The sequence below is a fragment of the Lissotriton helveticus genome, chromosome 11, assembly GCF_964261635.1.
Source record: "Lissotriton helveticus chromosome 11, aLisHel1.1, whole genome shotgun sequence".
In the NCBI taxonomy this organism is placed as follows: domain Eukaryota; kingdom Metazoa; phylum Chordata; class Amphibia; order Caudata; family Salamandridae; genus Lissotriton; species Lissotriton helveticus.
This window is the reverse complement of record NC_136072.1, coordinates 1,083,921,726-1,083,939,277: the sequence shown is the minus strand read 5'-3', so window position 1 is coordinate 1,083,939,277 and position 17,552 is coordinate 1,083,921,726. Positions and strand designations below refer to the sequence as shown.

The window sequence follows — 17,552 nt, the reverse complement described above, 5'->3', positions numbered from 1 at the left end:
TATGCGTTATAGAATTCCAATAGAAACCCAGGTTAGATGTCCTGCACATCTAACCTGGGCTTCTATTGGAATTCTAAAACGCATATTAGCAAGCCCATTATCGCCGTTTTAGCGGCAGTTTCCTGACGCTAAAACGGCGATAATTTTAACGAGGTTCTTGCTAATATGCCCCAGAATGTGGACTACAAATAGTAATTTGGATTGTAGAATCTACCTCCAGTACACATTGCTTGGCTAGACAGAGCTTTTTCACCTTGGATCCATAGCATAAGCTGAGCGACAGGCAGAACAGCCATATTTAGTGCCAGTGCGGTGATGATCAGAAGCTGACTCTTGCTAAATCTGTTGCTGTACTATGTTCTGCTTCTCGCACTGTTGCCTGAAGGACAGTAAATCTGTGCTGCATACTTAGCTGTTGTTTTCTCCCCTTCACTCGCTTTGGGCCATATTATCAAGAAAGGGCGATACATTATCGCTACTTTTATCGGCAGGAAACTGTCGCTAAAGCGGCGATAATGAGCTTGATAATATGCCCTTGTGAATTCCCATAGAAGCCCAGGTTCTGGTGTTAACCTTGGCTTCTAAGGGAATTCACAGGGGCATATTATCAAGCCCATTATCGCCGCTTTAGCAGCAGTTTCCTGCCGATAAAAGCGGCGATAATGTATCGCCCTTTCTTGATAATATGGCCCTTTGTTCCTCAGGATACTTTTTGTATAAACGTTTAATAGATGCACCTCCATTTAGTGGATTGGTTATGTATGAGTTGTTTGGAGTTTCTTGATTTTTAGGTCTGGAATGAGGAAGCACTCATTCACAGTCGCTTGCGATGATCTATTGTTTAGTAAAAAAAAAATCTCTGAAATGGGGCTTTTTGCATGCTCATTACTTACCATTGGTTGACTTCATTGTTACTCTTGGGGGCATATTATCAAGCACGGCATTAACATTATTACCGCTTTAGCGGCAGAAAACTGCAGCTAAAGTGGCAATAATGGGCTTGATAATACGCCTTCGAGAATGCCCATAGAAGCCCATGTTCACACTAGAAAATGGGCTTCTATGGGAATTCACAAGGGCATATTGTCAAGCCCATTATCGCCGCTTTAGCGGCAGTTTTCTGTCGTTAAAGCGGCAATAATGTTAACGCTGTTTCTTGATAATATGCCTCTTAGTTTCTTCCTTTTCATTGATAAATGTGTGTCTTGCCATGTCGGCTTCACTTCATCTTCATGTTTTTGCTTTCTTCCCTGGAGCATGGACCAAGTACTGATTGATTCCTTGACTACTGTTTTGCCATTGTGCTTGCGCTTAGATTATGGTATTTATTTTGAGAGTGTGTATTGATTGTTTGTATGTTCTTTTCACATGCTCCTATGCTAGTCTATATGGTTTTTTAGATGTGTTTATGCCCCTTCGTTTTTGTTTTTTCTTCTTGGGCCCGCCCCTTCCCCGCTCATTGTTTGCTTTCCAGATTTCTCAAAACAGCACTTTCAATTATGTCGCTTTTCACCGGCCAGTCTTTTCCAAACGACTTAAGAACACAATTGATTACTGTTGTATTTAGCCTGTCTCTTTTCTACCTGTGGGATTTCATTGTCATTCTCATGATGTCACCACTAGAACCTTTGGTGACATCATGGAGTGTTTGGGGCTTAGCCTGGTGACAACTGGCAGTTGGAACCAGGCAGGCTGAGTGACAAGCTGGTCACTCCTGGTGGGTCTTTATATTAACATCTTGAAGACTTGACTATCTTGTATTAAACAACATAAAATATACCCGGCTCCAGGCTTCTATCTACAACATTTACATTTTGATAAAGTGACATGTTGCAGTATTCTCTAAGGGTACATTTGTTTATGACTCATCCTCGTTTTGGTCGCATTTACCTGTAATGCCACCTTCCTACCCAATTGGGAAAGCCAACGTAAGTTATATGTTTTCAAATTGTACCAACTGGTGATATATGTGCTTGCCTAAATGCATGTGTATGCGTGCTGTTAGCAGCTCATAGGTGGTACACCTGAATGACACGTCAGACTATACTCATACTATACTATACAGTAACAGGCAGTGACATACCACACCAAACTATACTATGCAATAGCAGATCATAACATACCATATTATACAATAACAAACCATACCATAACACAGCATGCCATACTGTACACTAAAAGGCAATACCATGCCATACCATACATGCCATACAATACAATAACAGCTGGTACCATATCACACTACAAAACGACAGGCCATACCATACCATACCATATCATATCATACCACACCATACTGTACTGTACTATATATTATATACTATACTAAACTGTATTATGCTATACTATACTATACTATACTGCACAATGACAGGCTGTACCATAGCATACTATCCAATCAAGTCACACTCACCTCCTTCTACCTCTGTCCACCCCTAAACACTCAAGTCACCCTCTCCTCCCTGTACTTCTACTCACCCCTGAAACCTCAAGTTACCTTCACCTTCCTTTACCTAGACCCACCCCTGAACCCTCATCGCACTCACCTCCCTTAACCTCTACCCACTCCTAAGCACTCGTCAGCCTCAACTCCCTTTACCTCTAAGCACCTCTGAGCCCTCTAGTCACCCTTGCCTTCCTTACTCACCCATGAACCCTCAAGTTACCCCACCTCCCTTTCCCTCTACCTAGCTATAAGCCCTAAAATCACCATTTATTTATTTATTTTATCATTTATTTCACCTCCATTTACCTCTACGCAACCCTCAGCCCTCAGGTCACTCTCACCTCCCTTTATCTCTACCCATGCCTGAGAACTCATTTCACACTCACCTTCCTTTACCTCTACCCACCCGAACCCTCAAGTCACCCTCACCTCCCTTTACATCTTGCCACCCCTGAACCTTCAATTCACCCTAACCTCCCCTTACCTCGACCCACCTCGGAGCCCTCAAGTCACCCTCACCTTCCTTTACTTCTACCTACCTGAACCCTCTAGTCACTCGCACTTCATTTTACCTTGACCCACCCTTGAACCCTCAAGTCACCCTCACCTTTCTTCTCCTCTAGCTACTCCTTTAAACTTATGTCGCATTCACGTCCCTTTATCTGTACCCAACCCAGAGCTCTCAAGTCCCCTTCACCTCTTTACCTCTATCCACCCCTGAGCCATCAAGCCACCCTCACCTCCCTTTACCTCTACCCACCCCTGAAACCTCAAGTCATCCTCACCCACCTTTATCAAGTCATCCTCACCTCCCTTTATCAAATCATCCTCACCTCCCTTTATCAAGTCATCCTCACCTTCCTTTATCTCTACCACCCCATAAACCTCAATTCAATCTCACCCACCTTTACCTCTACCTACTCCTGAACCCTTAAGTCACCCTTACCTTACACTCGCACCCCCTTTCTCCCTCTCCCTCATTATTGATTGCCCTGCCCCCTACCCTCCTCATGCATTGTTTCTTGTCCGGTCCACCCCTCCACTGTTGTTGCTTGCCCCATCCACCCCTCCCCATTCCTCCCCTCTTTCTTACTTGTTGTCTCCTGTCCCACCAGAAAAAAAGCATTCAAAAGCCATGCCCATGGGTGTCAAGAAGCTACATAGCTGCAAACAGCACTGCGCTCCCTGCTCTGCATGGCCTTTTTGGTTCTGTCTTGATGTGGGCTAAAATGGCGAACTTTGGATCAGAAGTAAGAAAATGAAAGGGCTTTTTTTGCAAAAGCAGAGATTAATTACATACTAAAAAATGGATCACTGCCCCTCACGGTGAGTGCTGGCCGCGTCATAGTGCTTTTTTCCCTAACTTTTCAGATACCCTGCACAGCAGCCGTGCTGCTGTACAATGTGTCTAAAAGACATTGACAAAGCAAATAGCTCTCTCATAGGCGAGACCTATTGTCTTTGCCAATGGTTTTAAAACTAGCTAACAACCTCTGCGGGTGCTTACCTTTTTTGGTTTGTAGAAGCTCATCTTTTCAACAAAGCCTATCTCCCCCAAGACAGACTGCACCTAGTTCTACCTGTGAGGGTTCACTAATATGTTCAAGAATAGCACTAACCTTATCCCAGGGTGTATTCCTTCCAGACAGACAGGGGTCATATCACTGATCCTGCACTCCAGCCCTGTCAAGCACAGTCCTTGTTGCTTGTGTAGACACACTTTCTTGTAAAAAAAAAAATATAAGTGCCAGGGCCTTCGTAAAGAGGTTGCTGCAGTTTGCACCATGCATTGCAACTGCCAGCACTGTCAAAGACAGAACCAACACAACTACTAACTGTCACACCCCTAGCAGTGTGACAATTCAGACTATTCCAGGCCCCCAAAGCTATATGAATAGCTTGGACTGCAGGTATTAGTCATTCTTAATGTATATTGAATTAGTAAACAGCATATGCTGTCTTTATCTCTAAATCCGCCAAACAGCGCCACCATGTGAAAGACTGTCATAAGTGCGAGGGTTGACACTTCAGTGCCGGTGCCAACCACCAGAAACCAGTGGCTCAAATTAAGCACTGGCGGCAGTGGAGCAATGAAACACAGGCCACTTTGTATGAAATCAGAGAAAGCTAGAAGGAGTGTGTAGAAGTTATTAGGTGAGGAGAGAGGAGAACCAGGACAGAAAATGGCAAATGAAAATCAAGGTAAGAGAGGGCAGAGTGAAAGGTGAGAATTATGAACCAGAGATGGAAAGGTGGAGTGAGAAAAACAGAGAGTGAGAAAGGCAATAGAGGAGAAAAGCTATGGGAATAGACAGCTGGCAGATAAGAGACTCTCCAACATGGCCATCTAGGATGAAGATGCTTTTACTCACTTGTCTAGAGCGTCGAGAGGTTTCCCCTTGCCTCCAACGCCGCACCAACAGCCGTAGTCATCAAAATCCTTTATCGGTCTGCTGTTGGGGATGGCACACTTTATCATATCCCTGAACTGCCACAAAGCCCTCGTGTCAGGGGCAACATGTTCAGCAGCGACCACTGTAGAGAAAGAACAGTGTCCACGTCAGGTATCGTACTGTCATCACCACCACGTGGAAATGAAATATATGGAGATTTCTATGTGCAGCACGAGGAAAGAGCACCTCTCTGGTAATGCTGTGCTACCAGTGGTCAAAGTGCATTAAAAAAATATATAGGAACTGTGATGCTGCGTGCAGATGGGGGTGGAGTGAGTAAGCATGGGTGAGGGGTCAAAGGCGTGGCTTAAAAGACAAAGGGCCTCATTTATGAGAAATGACGCATCGCTGCGTGAAAGCAGCGATGCGTCACTTCTCAGTGCGCACTCCTTGCGACATACCTGATGCGTCAAATTTAATGTATGACGCATCAAGTCGCAAGGAGTTACAGATACGTCAGTATTTCTGACGAATCTGTAAGCGCAAAAGTGACGCATTGCTGGGGTGTGTCACAAAAGTGACGCAACTCCAGCAATGCTGGCTTGCGTCAGTCTTACGCCTGCTGTGAGGCAGGCGCAAGATTTTGGCGCAACGGTGTCCTAGAAGTGACGCAGTGAAATATCATAGATTTCACTGCGTCACTTCTAGGAAGCTTTTTGCGGGGAAACGCCCCCCCTGCATACATTATTTTTTTTGTAAAATCTATTTTATTAACATTTTATATGAACCGAAATACAGTGCATAATTCAAGTAGCGTAACATGATAGTCCAGGCGCGCCAATGCAGCATTGATATATCTCGGATCATCGTGTTACATCATCAGGAAGCCACGCCACAGTCCCCCTGCATACATTATACCTGACGCAGGTATAATGTAGCGCAGGGGTTTACAAAGTGATGCATCTGCTTAGATGCGTCACTTTGTAAATAGAGCGCAACAGGAGGCATGTTTTACGTCGCTGATGCGTCACAAAAAGTGACGCATCGGAAGCGCAAAAGTGATGCAAGGCCTCATAAATGAGGCCCAAAGTATTCTGTAACTTTTTTTGATCTTTCACCTTAACCCCTTGTGTGCTCATGACGAGCTCAGTGGTGCTGTGCTCATGACGAGCTGAGCTCGTCATAACGGTCACGGCTCGCCCACGCGCGGCTAATTCCCTGCCTGTGCAGGAGAATTAATGAGTGGGCGGGTCTGTGACGAGCTGAGCTCGTCATGAGCACAGCTGGGCTGCGGACTCCCTCCGCCCCCCCACACCATGGGGGAATTGCCCCAGCTGCCAAGGGGTTAAGCTAAGTACATATAAAATAATGCACAGCTTATATGAAAAATAAATGCAAGTTAAGTTAATCATTGGTAAATGCCGTATTGCACATTATGAAACCCCTACTAGTTAGTGCATTACAGAGGTCTGGATTTGTAACCAGAAAGCCACAGAATTGAACCCTAGTCAGTGCTGTGGAGGATATTGACTAGTGTAAGTTTAATGCTATGAGGTCCCAGTCTGTGACATAAACCCCTGTGATTATGTAAGTCATTATTTTAAACTTGCACTACATACAGCAGAAGATGGGCTGCTATAAAAGGAGCAAAAAGGTTTAATATAAAAAAAGGGCTTCTGAAATATTGATTTTAGTAATACCCATAAGTGCAATTATTTTTATAACTGTCTTTTACAAGCTCACACTTCACAACTCAACGGGCAACTCCCTTATAATACCACTCAAACATAAGAACCAAATTTATCAACAGAGATTCAGCCCCCTTGCGCCATGCACCAGGGTGCAAGAGCGACGCAACTGAAAGACATCCCAGCACGGCCCGAAGTAGCTTGATAAATCTGGAGTAACACAACGCAGCAAACATTGATGCACCGAGCTACTCTGCCCAGGGAGGCGTTCCATGGATGGAGCGTGGGTGTTTCCACGTATCCACCCGAGGATTCTCGCGCATGCCCAGATTTACCATTTGTGGTAGACCTGGGAATGCATCAAAATGCTCCACCTTGGCAGGTGAGGCGTGGCGAAATATATTTATTTCTCCTTGTTTTTTCCTCTTTCTATGTGGGCTGCATTCTGCAGCAAATATAGATGAAGGACAATGCCTCAGTGGATTGTTTTGGGGCAGAAAGGTGTTCCTTCCTCCACAAAAACAATCCTGGATACAATGCAGGCACCCTTGAGCCGCGTTGCAAGGGTGCCTGAACTGATGCTAGGAATAGACAGGAATGCGCTGTATAATGTTAAATACGGCATATTCCTGCCCTTTCCCTATTGCTTAGTGCATTGAGGTGGTTTGCTGCACTGCAAGATTTCCTGATTAATTTGCCCGTAAATATGTGTCATCAGGAAGCTTGACGTGATTCCATAAATTAACGCCTTAACCGCGGCAGTTTTTCCGCTGCGGTGCGGGCGTTCTAAAGGGTGGGTGGGGCTCCGTCGGCCGTTGGCCGACCGCAGCACTGGGGAGGTAGTGCTCCCGTCGGCCAATGGCTGACAGGAGCACACAAGGGGTTAAAGCCAATACTGGCTTCCCAGCACTATTTCTTTCAGGCAAGCAGGCATCCTGTAAAGAAGACTTGTTTAGCTCTCTGTCCCTATCTTGGTTTCTTAGCACAGTGAAATAAGTTGTATTTCTGGGCAAGAGTGCAGGTAAGACATATACTACACACAGGTGAATCCATGCCTTACACTTCAGCTGAAGCATTTCAACCCTCGGAATTAAATCTTCCCATGTTGTGCCCCTCAGATCCTGCCCACTTTGGTCACTATGTGCTATGAGTAAGGAGCAGCTCCCTTGTAAGACTGTGCAATGAGCTAAGAGCTCTACCTAGTGAGACTATGCAATGAGCTAAGAGCAGCTCCCTTGTAAGACTGTGCAATGAGCTAAGAGCTCTACCTAGTGAGACTATGCAATGAGCTAAGAGCAGCTCCCTTGTAAGACTGTGCAATGAGCTAAGAGCAGCTCCCTTGTAAGACTGTGCAATGAGCTAAGAGCTCTACCTAGTGAGACTATGCAATGAGCTAAGAGCAGCTCCCTTGTAAGACTGTGCAATGAGCTAAGAGCTCTACCTAGTGAGACTATGCAATGAGCTAAGAGCAGCTCCCTTGTAAGACTGTGCAATGAGCTAAGAGCAGCTCCCTTGTAAGACTGTGCAATGAGCTAAGAGCTCTACCTAGTGAGACTATGCAATGAGCTAAGAGCAGCTCCCTTGTAAGACTGTGCAATGAGCTAAGAGCAGCTCCCTTGTAAGACTGTGCAATGAGCTAAGAGCTCTACCTAGTGAGACTATGCAATGAGCTAAGAGCAGCTCCCTTGTGAGACTGTGCAATGAGCTAAGAGCAGCTCCCTTGTGAGACTGTGCTGTGAGCTAAGAGCAGCTCCCTTGTGAGACTATGCAATGAGCTAAGAGCAGCTCCCTTGTGAGACTGTGCTGTGAGCTAAGAGCATCTCCCTGGTGAGACTGTGCAATGAGCTAAGAGCAGCTCCCTTGTGAGACTGTGCTGTGAGCTAAGAGCATCTCCCTGGTGAGACTGTGCAATGAGCTAAGAGCTCTACCTAGTGAGACTATGCAATGAGCTAAGAGCATCTCCCTGGTGAGACTGTGCAATGAGCTAAGAGCAGCTCCCTTGTGAGACTATGCAATGAGCTAAGAGCAGCTCCCTTGTGAGACTGTGCAATGAGCTAAGAGCATATTGATTTTAGTAATACCCATAAGTGCAATTATTTTTATAACTGTCTTTTACAAGCTCACACTTCACAACTCAACGGGCAACTCCCTTATAATACCACTCAAACATAAGAACCAAATTTATCAACAGAGATTCAGCCCCCTTGCGCCATGCACCAGGGTGCAAGAGCGACGCAACTGAAAGACATCCCAGCACGGCCCGAAGTAGCTTGATAAATCTGGAGTAACACAACGCAGCAAACATTGATGCACTGAGCTACTCTGCCCCAGGGAGGCGTTCCATGGATGGAGCGTGGGTGTTTCCACGTATCCACCCGAGGATTCTCGCGCATGCCCAGATTTACCATTTGTGGTAGACCTGGGAATGCATCAAAATGCTCCACCTTGGCAGGTGAGGCGTGGCGAAATATATTTATTTCTCCTTGTTTTTTCCTCTTTCTATGTGGGCTGCATTCTGCAGCAAATATAGATGAAGGACAATGCCTCAGTGGATTGTTTTGGGGCAGAAAGGTGTTCCTTCCTCCACAAAAACAATCCTGGATACAATGCAGGCACCCTTGAGCCGCGTTGCAAGGGTGCCTGAACTGATGCTAGGAATAGACAGGAATGCGCTGTATAATGTTAAATACGGCATATTCCTGCCCTTTCCCTATTGCTTAGTGCATTGAGGTGGTTTGCTGCACTGCAAGATTTCCTGATTAATTTGCCCGTAAATATGTGTCATCAGGAAGCTTGACGTGATTCCATAAATTAACGCCTTAACCACGGCAGTTTTTCCGCCGCGGTGCGGGCGTTCTAAAGGGTGGGTGGGGCTCCGTCGGCCGTTGGCCGACCGCAGCACTGGGGAGGTAGTGCTCCCGTCGGCCAATGGCTGACAGGAGCACGCAAGGGGTTAAAGCCAATACTGGCTTCCCAGCACTATTTCTTTCAGGCAAGCAGGCATCCTGTAAAGAAGACTTGTTTAGCTCTCTGTCCCTATCTTGGTTTCTTAGCACAGTGAAATAAGTTGTATTTCTGGGCAAGAGTGCAGGTAACACATATACTACACACAGGTGAATCCATGCCTTACACTTCAGCTGAAGCATTTCAACCCTCGGAATTAAATCTTCCCATGTTGTGCCCCTCAGATCCTGCCCACTTTGGTCACTATGTGCTATGAGTAAGGAGCAGCTCCCTTGTAAGACTGTGCAATGAGCTAAGAGCTCTACCTAGTGAGACTATGCAATGAGCTAAGAGCAGCTCCCTTGTAAGACTGTGCAATGAGCTAAGAGCTCTACCTAGTGAGACTATGCAATGAGCTAAGAGCAGCTCCCTTGTAAGACTGTGCAATGAGCTAAGAGCAGCTCCCTTGTAAGACTGTGCAATGAGCTAAGAGCTCTACCTAGTGAGACTATGCAATGAGCTAAGAGCAGTTCCCTTGTAAGACTGTGCAATGAGCTAAGAGCTCTACCTAGTGAGACTATGCAATGAGCTAAGAGCAGCTCCCTTGTAAGACTGTGCAATGAGCTAAGAGCAGCTCCCTTGTAAGACTGTGCAATGAGCTAAGAGCTCTACCTAGTGAGACTATGCAATGAGCTAAGAGCAGCTCCCTTGTAAGACTGTGCAATGAGCTAAGAGCAGCTCCCTTGTAAGACTGTGCAATGAGCTAAGAGCTCTACCTAGTGAGACTATGCAATGAGCTAAGAGCAGCTCCCTTGTGAGACTGTGCAATGAGCTAAGAGCAGCTCCCTTGTGAGACTATGCAATGAGCTAAGAGCAGCTCCCTTGTGAGACTATGCAATGAGCTAAGAGCAGCTCCCTTGTGAGACTATGCAATGAGCTAAGAGCAGCTCCCTTGTGAGACTATGCAATGAGCTAAGAGCAGCTCCCTTGTGAGACTGTGCTGTGAGCTAAGAGCATCTCCCTGGTGAGACTGTGCAATGAGCTAAGAGCATCTCCCTGGTGAGACTGTGCAATGAGCTAAGAGCATCTCCCTGGTGAGACTGTGCAATGAGCTAAGAGCATCTCCCTGGTGAGACTGTGCAATGAGCTAAGAGCATCTCCCTGGTGAGACTGTGCAATGAGCTAAGAGCATCTCCCTGGTGAGAATGTGCTAAGAACATCTCCCTAGTATGGTTGCGCTGTGAGCTAAGAGTATCTCACTGGAGAGGTTTTGCAATACGCTAAGAGCACCTCTCCGTCAGGTGTACTATGAGCTACGAGCACCTCTCTGCTGAGGCTGTGCTATGAGCTACGAGCGTCTCTCCAGTGAGGTGTATTATGAGCTTCGAGCTCATAGTACACCTCTTTGCTGCACCTCTCTGCTGGCTGCGCTGTGAGCTAAGAGCATTTCTCTGATGGGATCCCTGTCAGAATATCAGATACAGAAATATCGTGTAGTCATAATATTGTGTCAAGAAAATTGAAGACCAAAATATTGAGAAGGTAAATGCAAATAGATAAGTATAAATGTACTATTTTACGCCTACATCTATGTACCTTGAAGATATATATGTATCATAAAGGTATATATATGTGGAGTTACATATAGTAAAACTTTAATTACTTATAGAAACTTACCTTCATGATATATGTGTCCTTGACATTCTGGACACGATATTTTGTTTCGCTATATTTTTGATTCAGATATTCTGTCTAAATACCCCTTAGTGAGGCTGTGTTATGAGCTAATACCACCTCCATGGTAAATATGTGGTGTGAGCTAAGAACATCTCTCTGATGAGAGAGTGACATGAGCCAAAGGCATCTCCCTGGTGAGGTTCTGCTGTGATCTAAAATACCTTCCCTGGTGAAACTGGGCTAAGCCCTGAGATCACCATCCCGGTGAGATTGTGCTATGATCTAAGGGCGCCTCTCTTGTGAGTTTCAGGGCCTCATTTACAAGAGGCCTGCGTCGCAGAAGCATCACTTTTTAATGACCTTCCGGTGTTGCAGGCCTCTCAATCATATCTATGATGCAACGCAAAGACACCTGCGTGGCTTTGCATGGCCTCATACATATTGAGATAAAGCGCCGCCTTGCCTTACTCTATGTCAAGAAGGAGTTCCTGTGGGTTTGCCCATGCAACACCAATAGGTTTTGACACATTTCCAGATTTACAAGGATCTTTAAACCTGGGAATGTGTCAACACTGTATGCCCCCCCAGGGGAGGCATAATGAGGAGAAATAACTTTATTTCTCCATTGTTTGTTTTTGTGCAGGAAGGCACACCTTCCTGTACAAAACAACCGTGCAACAATGCAGACACCCTTCACCAATTTGTGCGCTGGCAGAAAGGACGGGAATGTACTGTATCTCATAAATTGGGTGCATTCCTGCCCTTTCAAATTGGCGTAGGGCAGCGCAGCAAAAAGACTTGCGGTCCTGCCTTACGCCAATTGTTTATAAAGGAGGATGTAGGGACCGAATTACAAGCCCCTTGTAACACTTTTACGCCGCCGACGCATCACTTTTGTGACGCAACGGCATCGTAAACAATGCGCCACGTTGCGACACATTTACAACGTGACGCATCTATGGAGATGCGTCAGGTTGTAAAGCCCTGCATCACATTAAACCTGTGTCAGGTATAACGTATGCAGGGTGGGCTTTCCGACGCAAGAAAGCCTCTTAAAAGTGACGCAGTGAAATCAACAAGATTTTACGGAGTCACTTTTAAGACGCCACTGCGTCAAGACCTAACGCAAGCTTGAAGCAGCATAAGGAGTGATGCAGCATAATAGAAATAGGCATTCCGAAGCATTGCTTGTGACACGACCATAGGAATGCGTTGCCTTTACGCCAATAGATGCGTCACGTGCACGGTGTGCCACATTGTAAATGCGACGCATCCATGGTGGCGCGAGGATTTTTTGCTTGACGCAAATTAACTGGCGCATCTCTGCTGATATGCTGAGATGCATCAGTTCTTGTAAATCTGCCCCACCCAGTGCTTAAGTTGTGCCGGTGGCTGCCAGCAGGGACCACCCGCACTTATGAGAGGAGAGAGAGAAAAACACACAAAAGGGAAAGGAGAAGAAAGAGAAAGATGCAAAACACTTCCCAAAGGGAGAAAGCAGGAGCCTGCACAACGTAGATGCAGGGGGTTGGTGGATAGAAGACTACGCAGCCTTGGTTTTTGATGCGAAAAGTTACAAAGAGAGCAGAAAATAGTGTCTTGGAAAGGCATGTGAGCAAAATTAAATCTGAGAACAGAAGGAAATGTGGGAGTTAGAAACTGTAAAGGACGAACAGGAGAATGCAAAAGGTGAAAGGAGTGAAAGATGCAAAGAAGGAAGGAAACAGCAAAGTGAAAGGAATGGTTGAAAAGAAAAAATGAAGACTGAGCGCAAGGATGGATGGTTGAAAGGTTGAATGAATGATGGGTAGAAGGGGAAAGGATCTGGTGGTGCAAAAATGGAAGAAAGGATTGATAGATAAATGGATAATTGGATGGAAAGGTGAACAGAGAAGTGAAAGGATGAATGGCTAGAAGAGTCAAAGATGAAATGACAGATCTTTGGGTGAAGTGAACGGTCATCGATTGGATGGGTGGATGGAAAGGTCAAAAGGTGGATGGATGGGTAAAAGGACTGATGAATATGTGAACAGATACATGTAATTTCAGTAGCTGGTTAGAATAATGGAAGGATGGATGGAAAGGTGAAAGGCTGATGGGTGGGTGGAAGAGTGCCAGGATGGATGGACAGATGAGCGGATGCACGGGTGAAGCAAACAAATATAAGAAGGACCAGCTTACTTTCTTCGCTCGCTCGGTGTCATTGCAGGTTTGGTTCAAAACGGGGGGTATTTTAATATTCTGACTCCACCTCCCTTGCTTGCAGGGCCTATGGCAGCCAGTTGTGCGGCCCCCGAGAGGTTAAAGATGTCTTGGGCTAGCTCGGGTGATTCCCTCATCATGATCAGTGCCCACCGGCCCCACCCTCGCCCACTGACTGGGGCGCGTGCCGCAGCCTAACTGTGGACACGGCAGTCTAAATCCAGAGGTCGCACCATGGGGGGGACGGACCCTTTAAACGGTGGGCAGTGAGGTACCAAGAGAGGCAGAGCGGAGATGGGAGGCCTCGGTGCCAGGAGCAGAGCGGGGGTCGGAGTTACCTGCCAGGAGAAGAGCGCCCAGAAGCAGCTTCATGGTAACGGTGCGTGAGGAGCTGTGTGAGGGAGCTCTTCGGACCCCTCTATTTATTCCCTTGACACGACCTTCGCTTCCGCGCCGATAAACCTGCTTTTGTGCTATTTTCTACTCATCGCGCGTCACCGTCCTGTACGGACTGCCGGAGGTGTAAACAGGCGCGAGGGTCCGGCCTTCATCACGTGGGAAAATCTCTGCCCTTGGGGAGGGTCTGACATCTGGAGCCCTTCCAGAAGAGGGAATACGTCACTCGAGGCCGTCAATGCGCTGTACACAGCCCGGGGTCTCCCTTCAGTGGAGCGGTCTCTCCACAGGGACTCGCCCCTTCTGGGTTACATGTGGTTGTGTGTGTGTCGCAGTCACGGACTGAGCAGCTGCCGGCGGGACGCCTAAAGGTGGCCGAGCCACTTCAAGCTCGAGCCGGGCTAGAGCCAGATGCAGGGCTCTGGCTCGGCTCAGGGTCCTCTAGGAACTTCGAGGCAGATTTACGACTTCTGGGGCAACTCTGTTAATCAGCAGGGATGCGCCAGAAGAGTTGCGACGCATCTGCCCACCCGTGCGCCGCCACTGATGCGCCGCGTTTACAATGCGCACACCGTGCCGCACGGATGGGCAGATGGGTGTTGCATCCCCTGGTGGAAGACGGGCGGCGCATTGCTGGAGTCACATCGCAAGTGCGACGCAGCTCCAGCAAGGCTTGGGGGTGCCCTATCTGTCCAACGCTGCGTCAAGCCTTACGCCTGCTTCAAGCAGGTGCAGGGTTTTGACGCATCATAGGCCTAAAAGTGACAGAGTGAAATCTTGTAGATTTCACTCAGCCACTTTTAGGAGGCGATCCTGCACAGGAACGCCCCCCTGCGCCGGAACGCCTCCTTATGGCGCAGGGCTTTTCAACGTGACGCATCTCCCAGATGCGTCACGTTGTAAATACCCCGCACCATGGCGCATCTTTTGCGCTGCCGTTGCGTCACGCAACGGCGACGTAAAAAAGGCGCAAGGGGCTTGTAAATCTGCCCCTAAGCATTAGCATTTAGCGTAAAAAAGGAGACAAGTAGGTACCCATTTAGTGACTGATGTGTAAAATGTGAAACCAGAAAATTTAGGATTAAATTAAATCCTGGCTTCACCCCTTAACCAAAATGTGTGATCAAGCATTTTGTTTCCCCAATCCCCCTTTTTTTCTTCTTCATTACCTGTCAATGAACCTATAATGTGACTTTTTAATGTCACAGCTTCCACAAGTTAAAGAAATTTACTTTTTTGTGCATTTTGTGATGTTTGTTGCATGGTTGACATGACAAAGATTTCCAGGAATGAGCTCGTGCAAGGGCTTTTAGAGCTAAACCAGAGCCCCTTCCTCTGCTATCTCTCTGGTCATTTGTTGGCTTGCCCAACTCTAAGGACTAATCAGTGTCTCGGGGGTCTTGGAAACAAATTGGCATCTTATAGAAATAATGACCCCTATAGGACAACCTGCCACAACATAAATGAACAATCAAGAGGAAAACTTGGAACCACTTTGTAAGGGCCAGATTTGAGGGGTCATCAGACCAAAGCCATCACATACAACTCTTCGTCAGGTCCTGGAAAGGGGGGATTCAGGAACATCCGCCACCTTTAAACAAAGAAATATTATATAACAGCTTTTTATTTTATGGACGCGTTTGTGTTCTGTCTACATTTGTGCTAGGTGGTACGAAGGGGTGAGTGAGTGAATGTGGTGGTTGAGTGAGTAGGTGAGTGAATATGCACTTTTGGATAGAGTGACCGGGCTTTATGGATACGCAAGGACAGTCCTGGATTTACGCTATCAGTTCAGCCAATGTCATTATATTTAACACATGTCCCGGTTTTTAGAGAAAGAATATGAAACACAGAGGGAGGCAAGTTTTCATGTGTCCCAGTGAAAAAATTAATTTTGCAGTCCCCAAGAAGAAGCATTTTAGATAATACAGAAGATACTCTGTGTAGAAAGTACAGGTAAAATCTCTTTAGTGGTGAGGACTGCCCATTAGGTCATTCAATGCCCCTCAATAGATTCTGGTTCTAGTTCTACTTCTGTGTTGTGAAATGTCCCAGTTTTAAAATTTCAAAATCTGGTCAACTGTTATTTTGGAATGCTTAAGAAGTAACTGTCTTTGTCAACTGAGTTGCCTCAAACAAGTTGCCACTTTGGAACCGATTCAATGAGAAGCTCACTAAAGTGGAAAGTAGGCTGGGAAGGAAGAGAAAATTAGTTTTCAAGCGCTCTTACTTTGCTGCCACCTTGAAGATTCTACACCAAGGCTGGGTAGTGTTGATTCCATGCCATGCTTCTTTAATCCACCCCAGACACGTCCTGCCTCTTTATCTCACTCTTCCAAGTTCTTCATAGGTCTACCCTGAGATGGCTAATGCTGTTAGCTTGCAGTGGCCTTAGAGTTCACCCTTTGCTTACCATTGGTTGGCTTCATCATCACTTTCCTTTGCCTTGCTTCTATTTGGCCAGTGCGTGCCAGCTTCTCTTCCTCCATTTCTCCTCTTGTGTTTAGTGTGAGAAGTTGGCCTGGTATATGATGTTCACTATTCTAGTGAGCACCTTGCACAAGTCCAAACAACCCTTATGGTGATGGTTGTAAAGTCAACCTTATAGACCAGCTATCCTAGTGGTAGCATGGACAAAGCAGTCTTAGGCTAAAACTTCAGAGAGCATGTGAAGCAAGCTGTTTTACCATATGTAACCCCTTGAATACCAAATGAAAGGACACCACACAGGTTATATATAAAATATATATGTATTTATTACTAACACAACCCATTTGAACTTTTTATGAAGTCAGAGGACAAAGCACATAACAAGTTACTTAATTATCATACAATAAGTTGCACAAAATACAGTTGAGCCCTAGGGTCGTTGCAAACCATATGCTAAAATAGTGGTATAAGAACCACGTCACGAACAGGGAGTAGGCCTAGGGCCTAGTGAATCGCTGGGGCTACACTGAGCTAACAAGAGTTAGGAAGCAGGAGGCCCACGGGATGCGTGGGCAGTGTCTATTCACACACGCGAGTTACCATAGGGATACAATGGGAACGTAAGAGTTAGAAACAAGTTGATTTAGGACACTTCCGGATGTACTAGGAGAATGCTACTGAAAACTAGGACACTAGGATAGTCAATATCCACAGGAGCACCGGACTGCCCGCGTTACCTCACCCACAGGAGCCGGGTGCATAGGTGTCAAGTTGTGTCGGGTTTCGTCGCTAAATCCTATGGAGACCTGTAAAAAGATGCTGCAGGCGACCAGGAGAGAAGTTTCCAGTTGGATCCAAGGGCGGATCGAGGATGAAGAGTACCTGAAAGCAGAGGGGACAGAGTCTGGGTCACTAGCCAGTGACCAGGAAGGAACCAGGCGATGTCGCGAAGCAATCAGGTGTTGTCGTGAAGCTTGTTTCTGCAGCCACGTGGACCAGGAGGCGTCGACGACGACCAGGAGCGGGATACGGACTGTCCCACAAAGGATCTCGCTGTTGGCGGTGTCGGCTTCCAGATTGGAGTCAACAGGCCTTGGCAAATGCAACCCACGCAGGAATCAAATATTCGCTTCGGGTTAGACCAGCAAGGCCTAGGGGCATCTCCTCTACAGGGAAGCAGGGGCCCACCTGGAGCAATCAGGCAGGTGTTTCAAATTCAAAGGTTCGTCGTCACAGAGGCCACTAGCCAACGGGCCAGTAGCCAGAAAGACGCGTAGAGCACAAAAACACTAGCAGGCCCCACTGGGTACTCGTGGAGTGTGGAGGGCTGTGCGTCGGTGCAGAAGGTGCTAGGGGGCTGGGGCTTCTCAATCCTCA

At 46.7% G+C, this 17,552-nt stretch overlaps 1 protein-coding gene across 2 annotated transcripts in view; it reads right to left on the bottom strand.

Moving 5' to 3' along the window:
• LOC144792573 (phospholipase A2-like) overlaps positions 1-17,552 on the bottom strand; it is a 299,668-nt gene that overhangs the window by 23,474 nt on the left and 258,642 nt on the right. Inside the window, exons 1-2 of one of the 2 annotated variants that reach the window (XM_078667673.1) lie at positions 13,688-13,807; positions 4,819-4,981 (exon numbers count right to left, since the gene is read on the bottom strand). In XM_078667673.1, the coding sequence (XP_078523799.1) occupies positions 4,819-4,981; positions 13,688-13,721 (197 nt within the window). In that variant the 5' untranslated portion in view covers positions 13,722-13,807. Of the gene's footprint in view, positions 1-4,818; positions 4,982-13,687; positions 13,808-17,552 lie in introns of those variants that run through there. The other variant, XM_078667672.1, reaches the window with a different exon arrangement.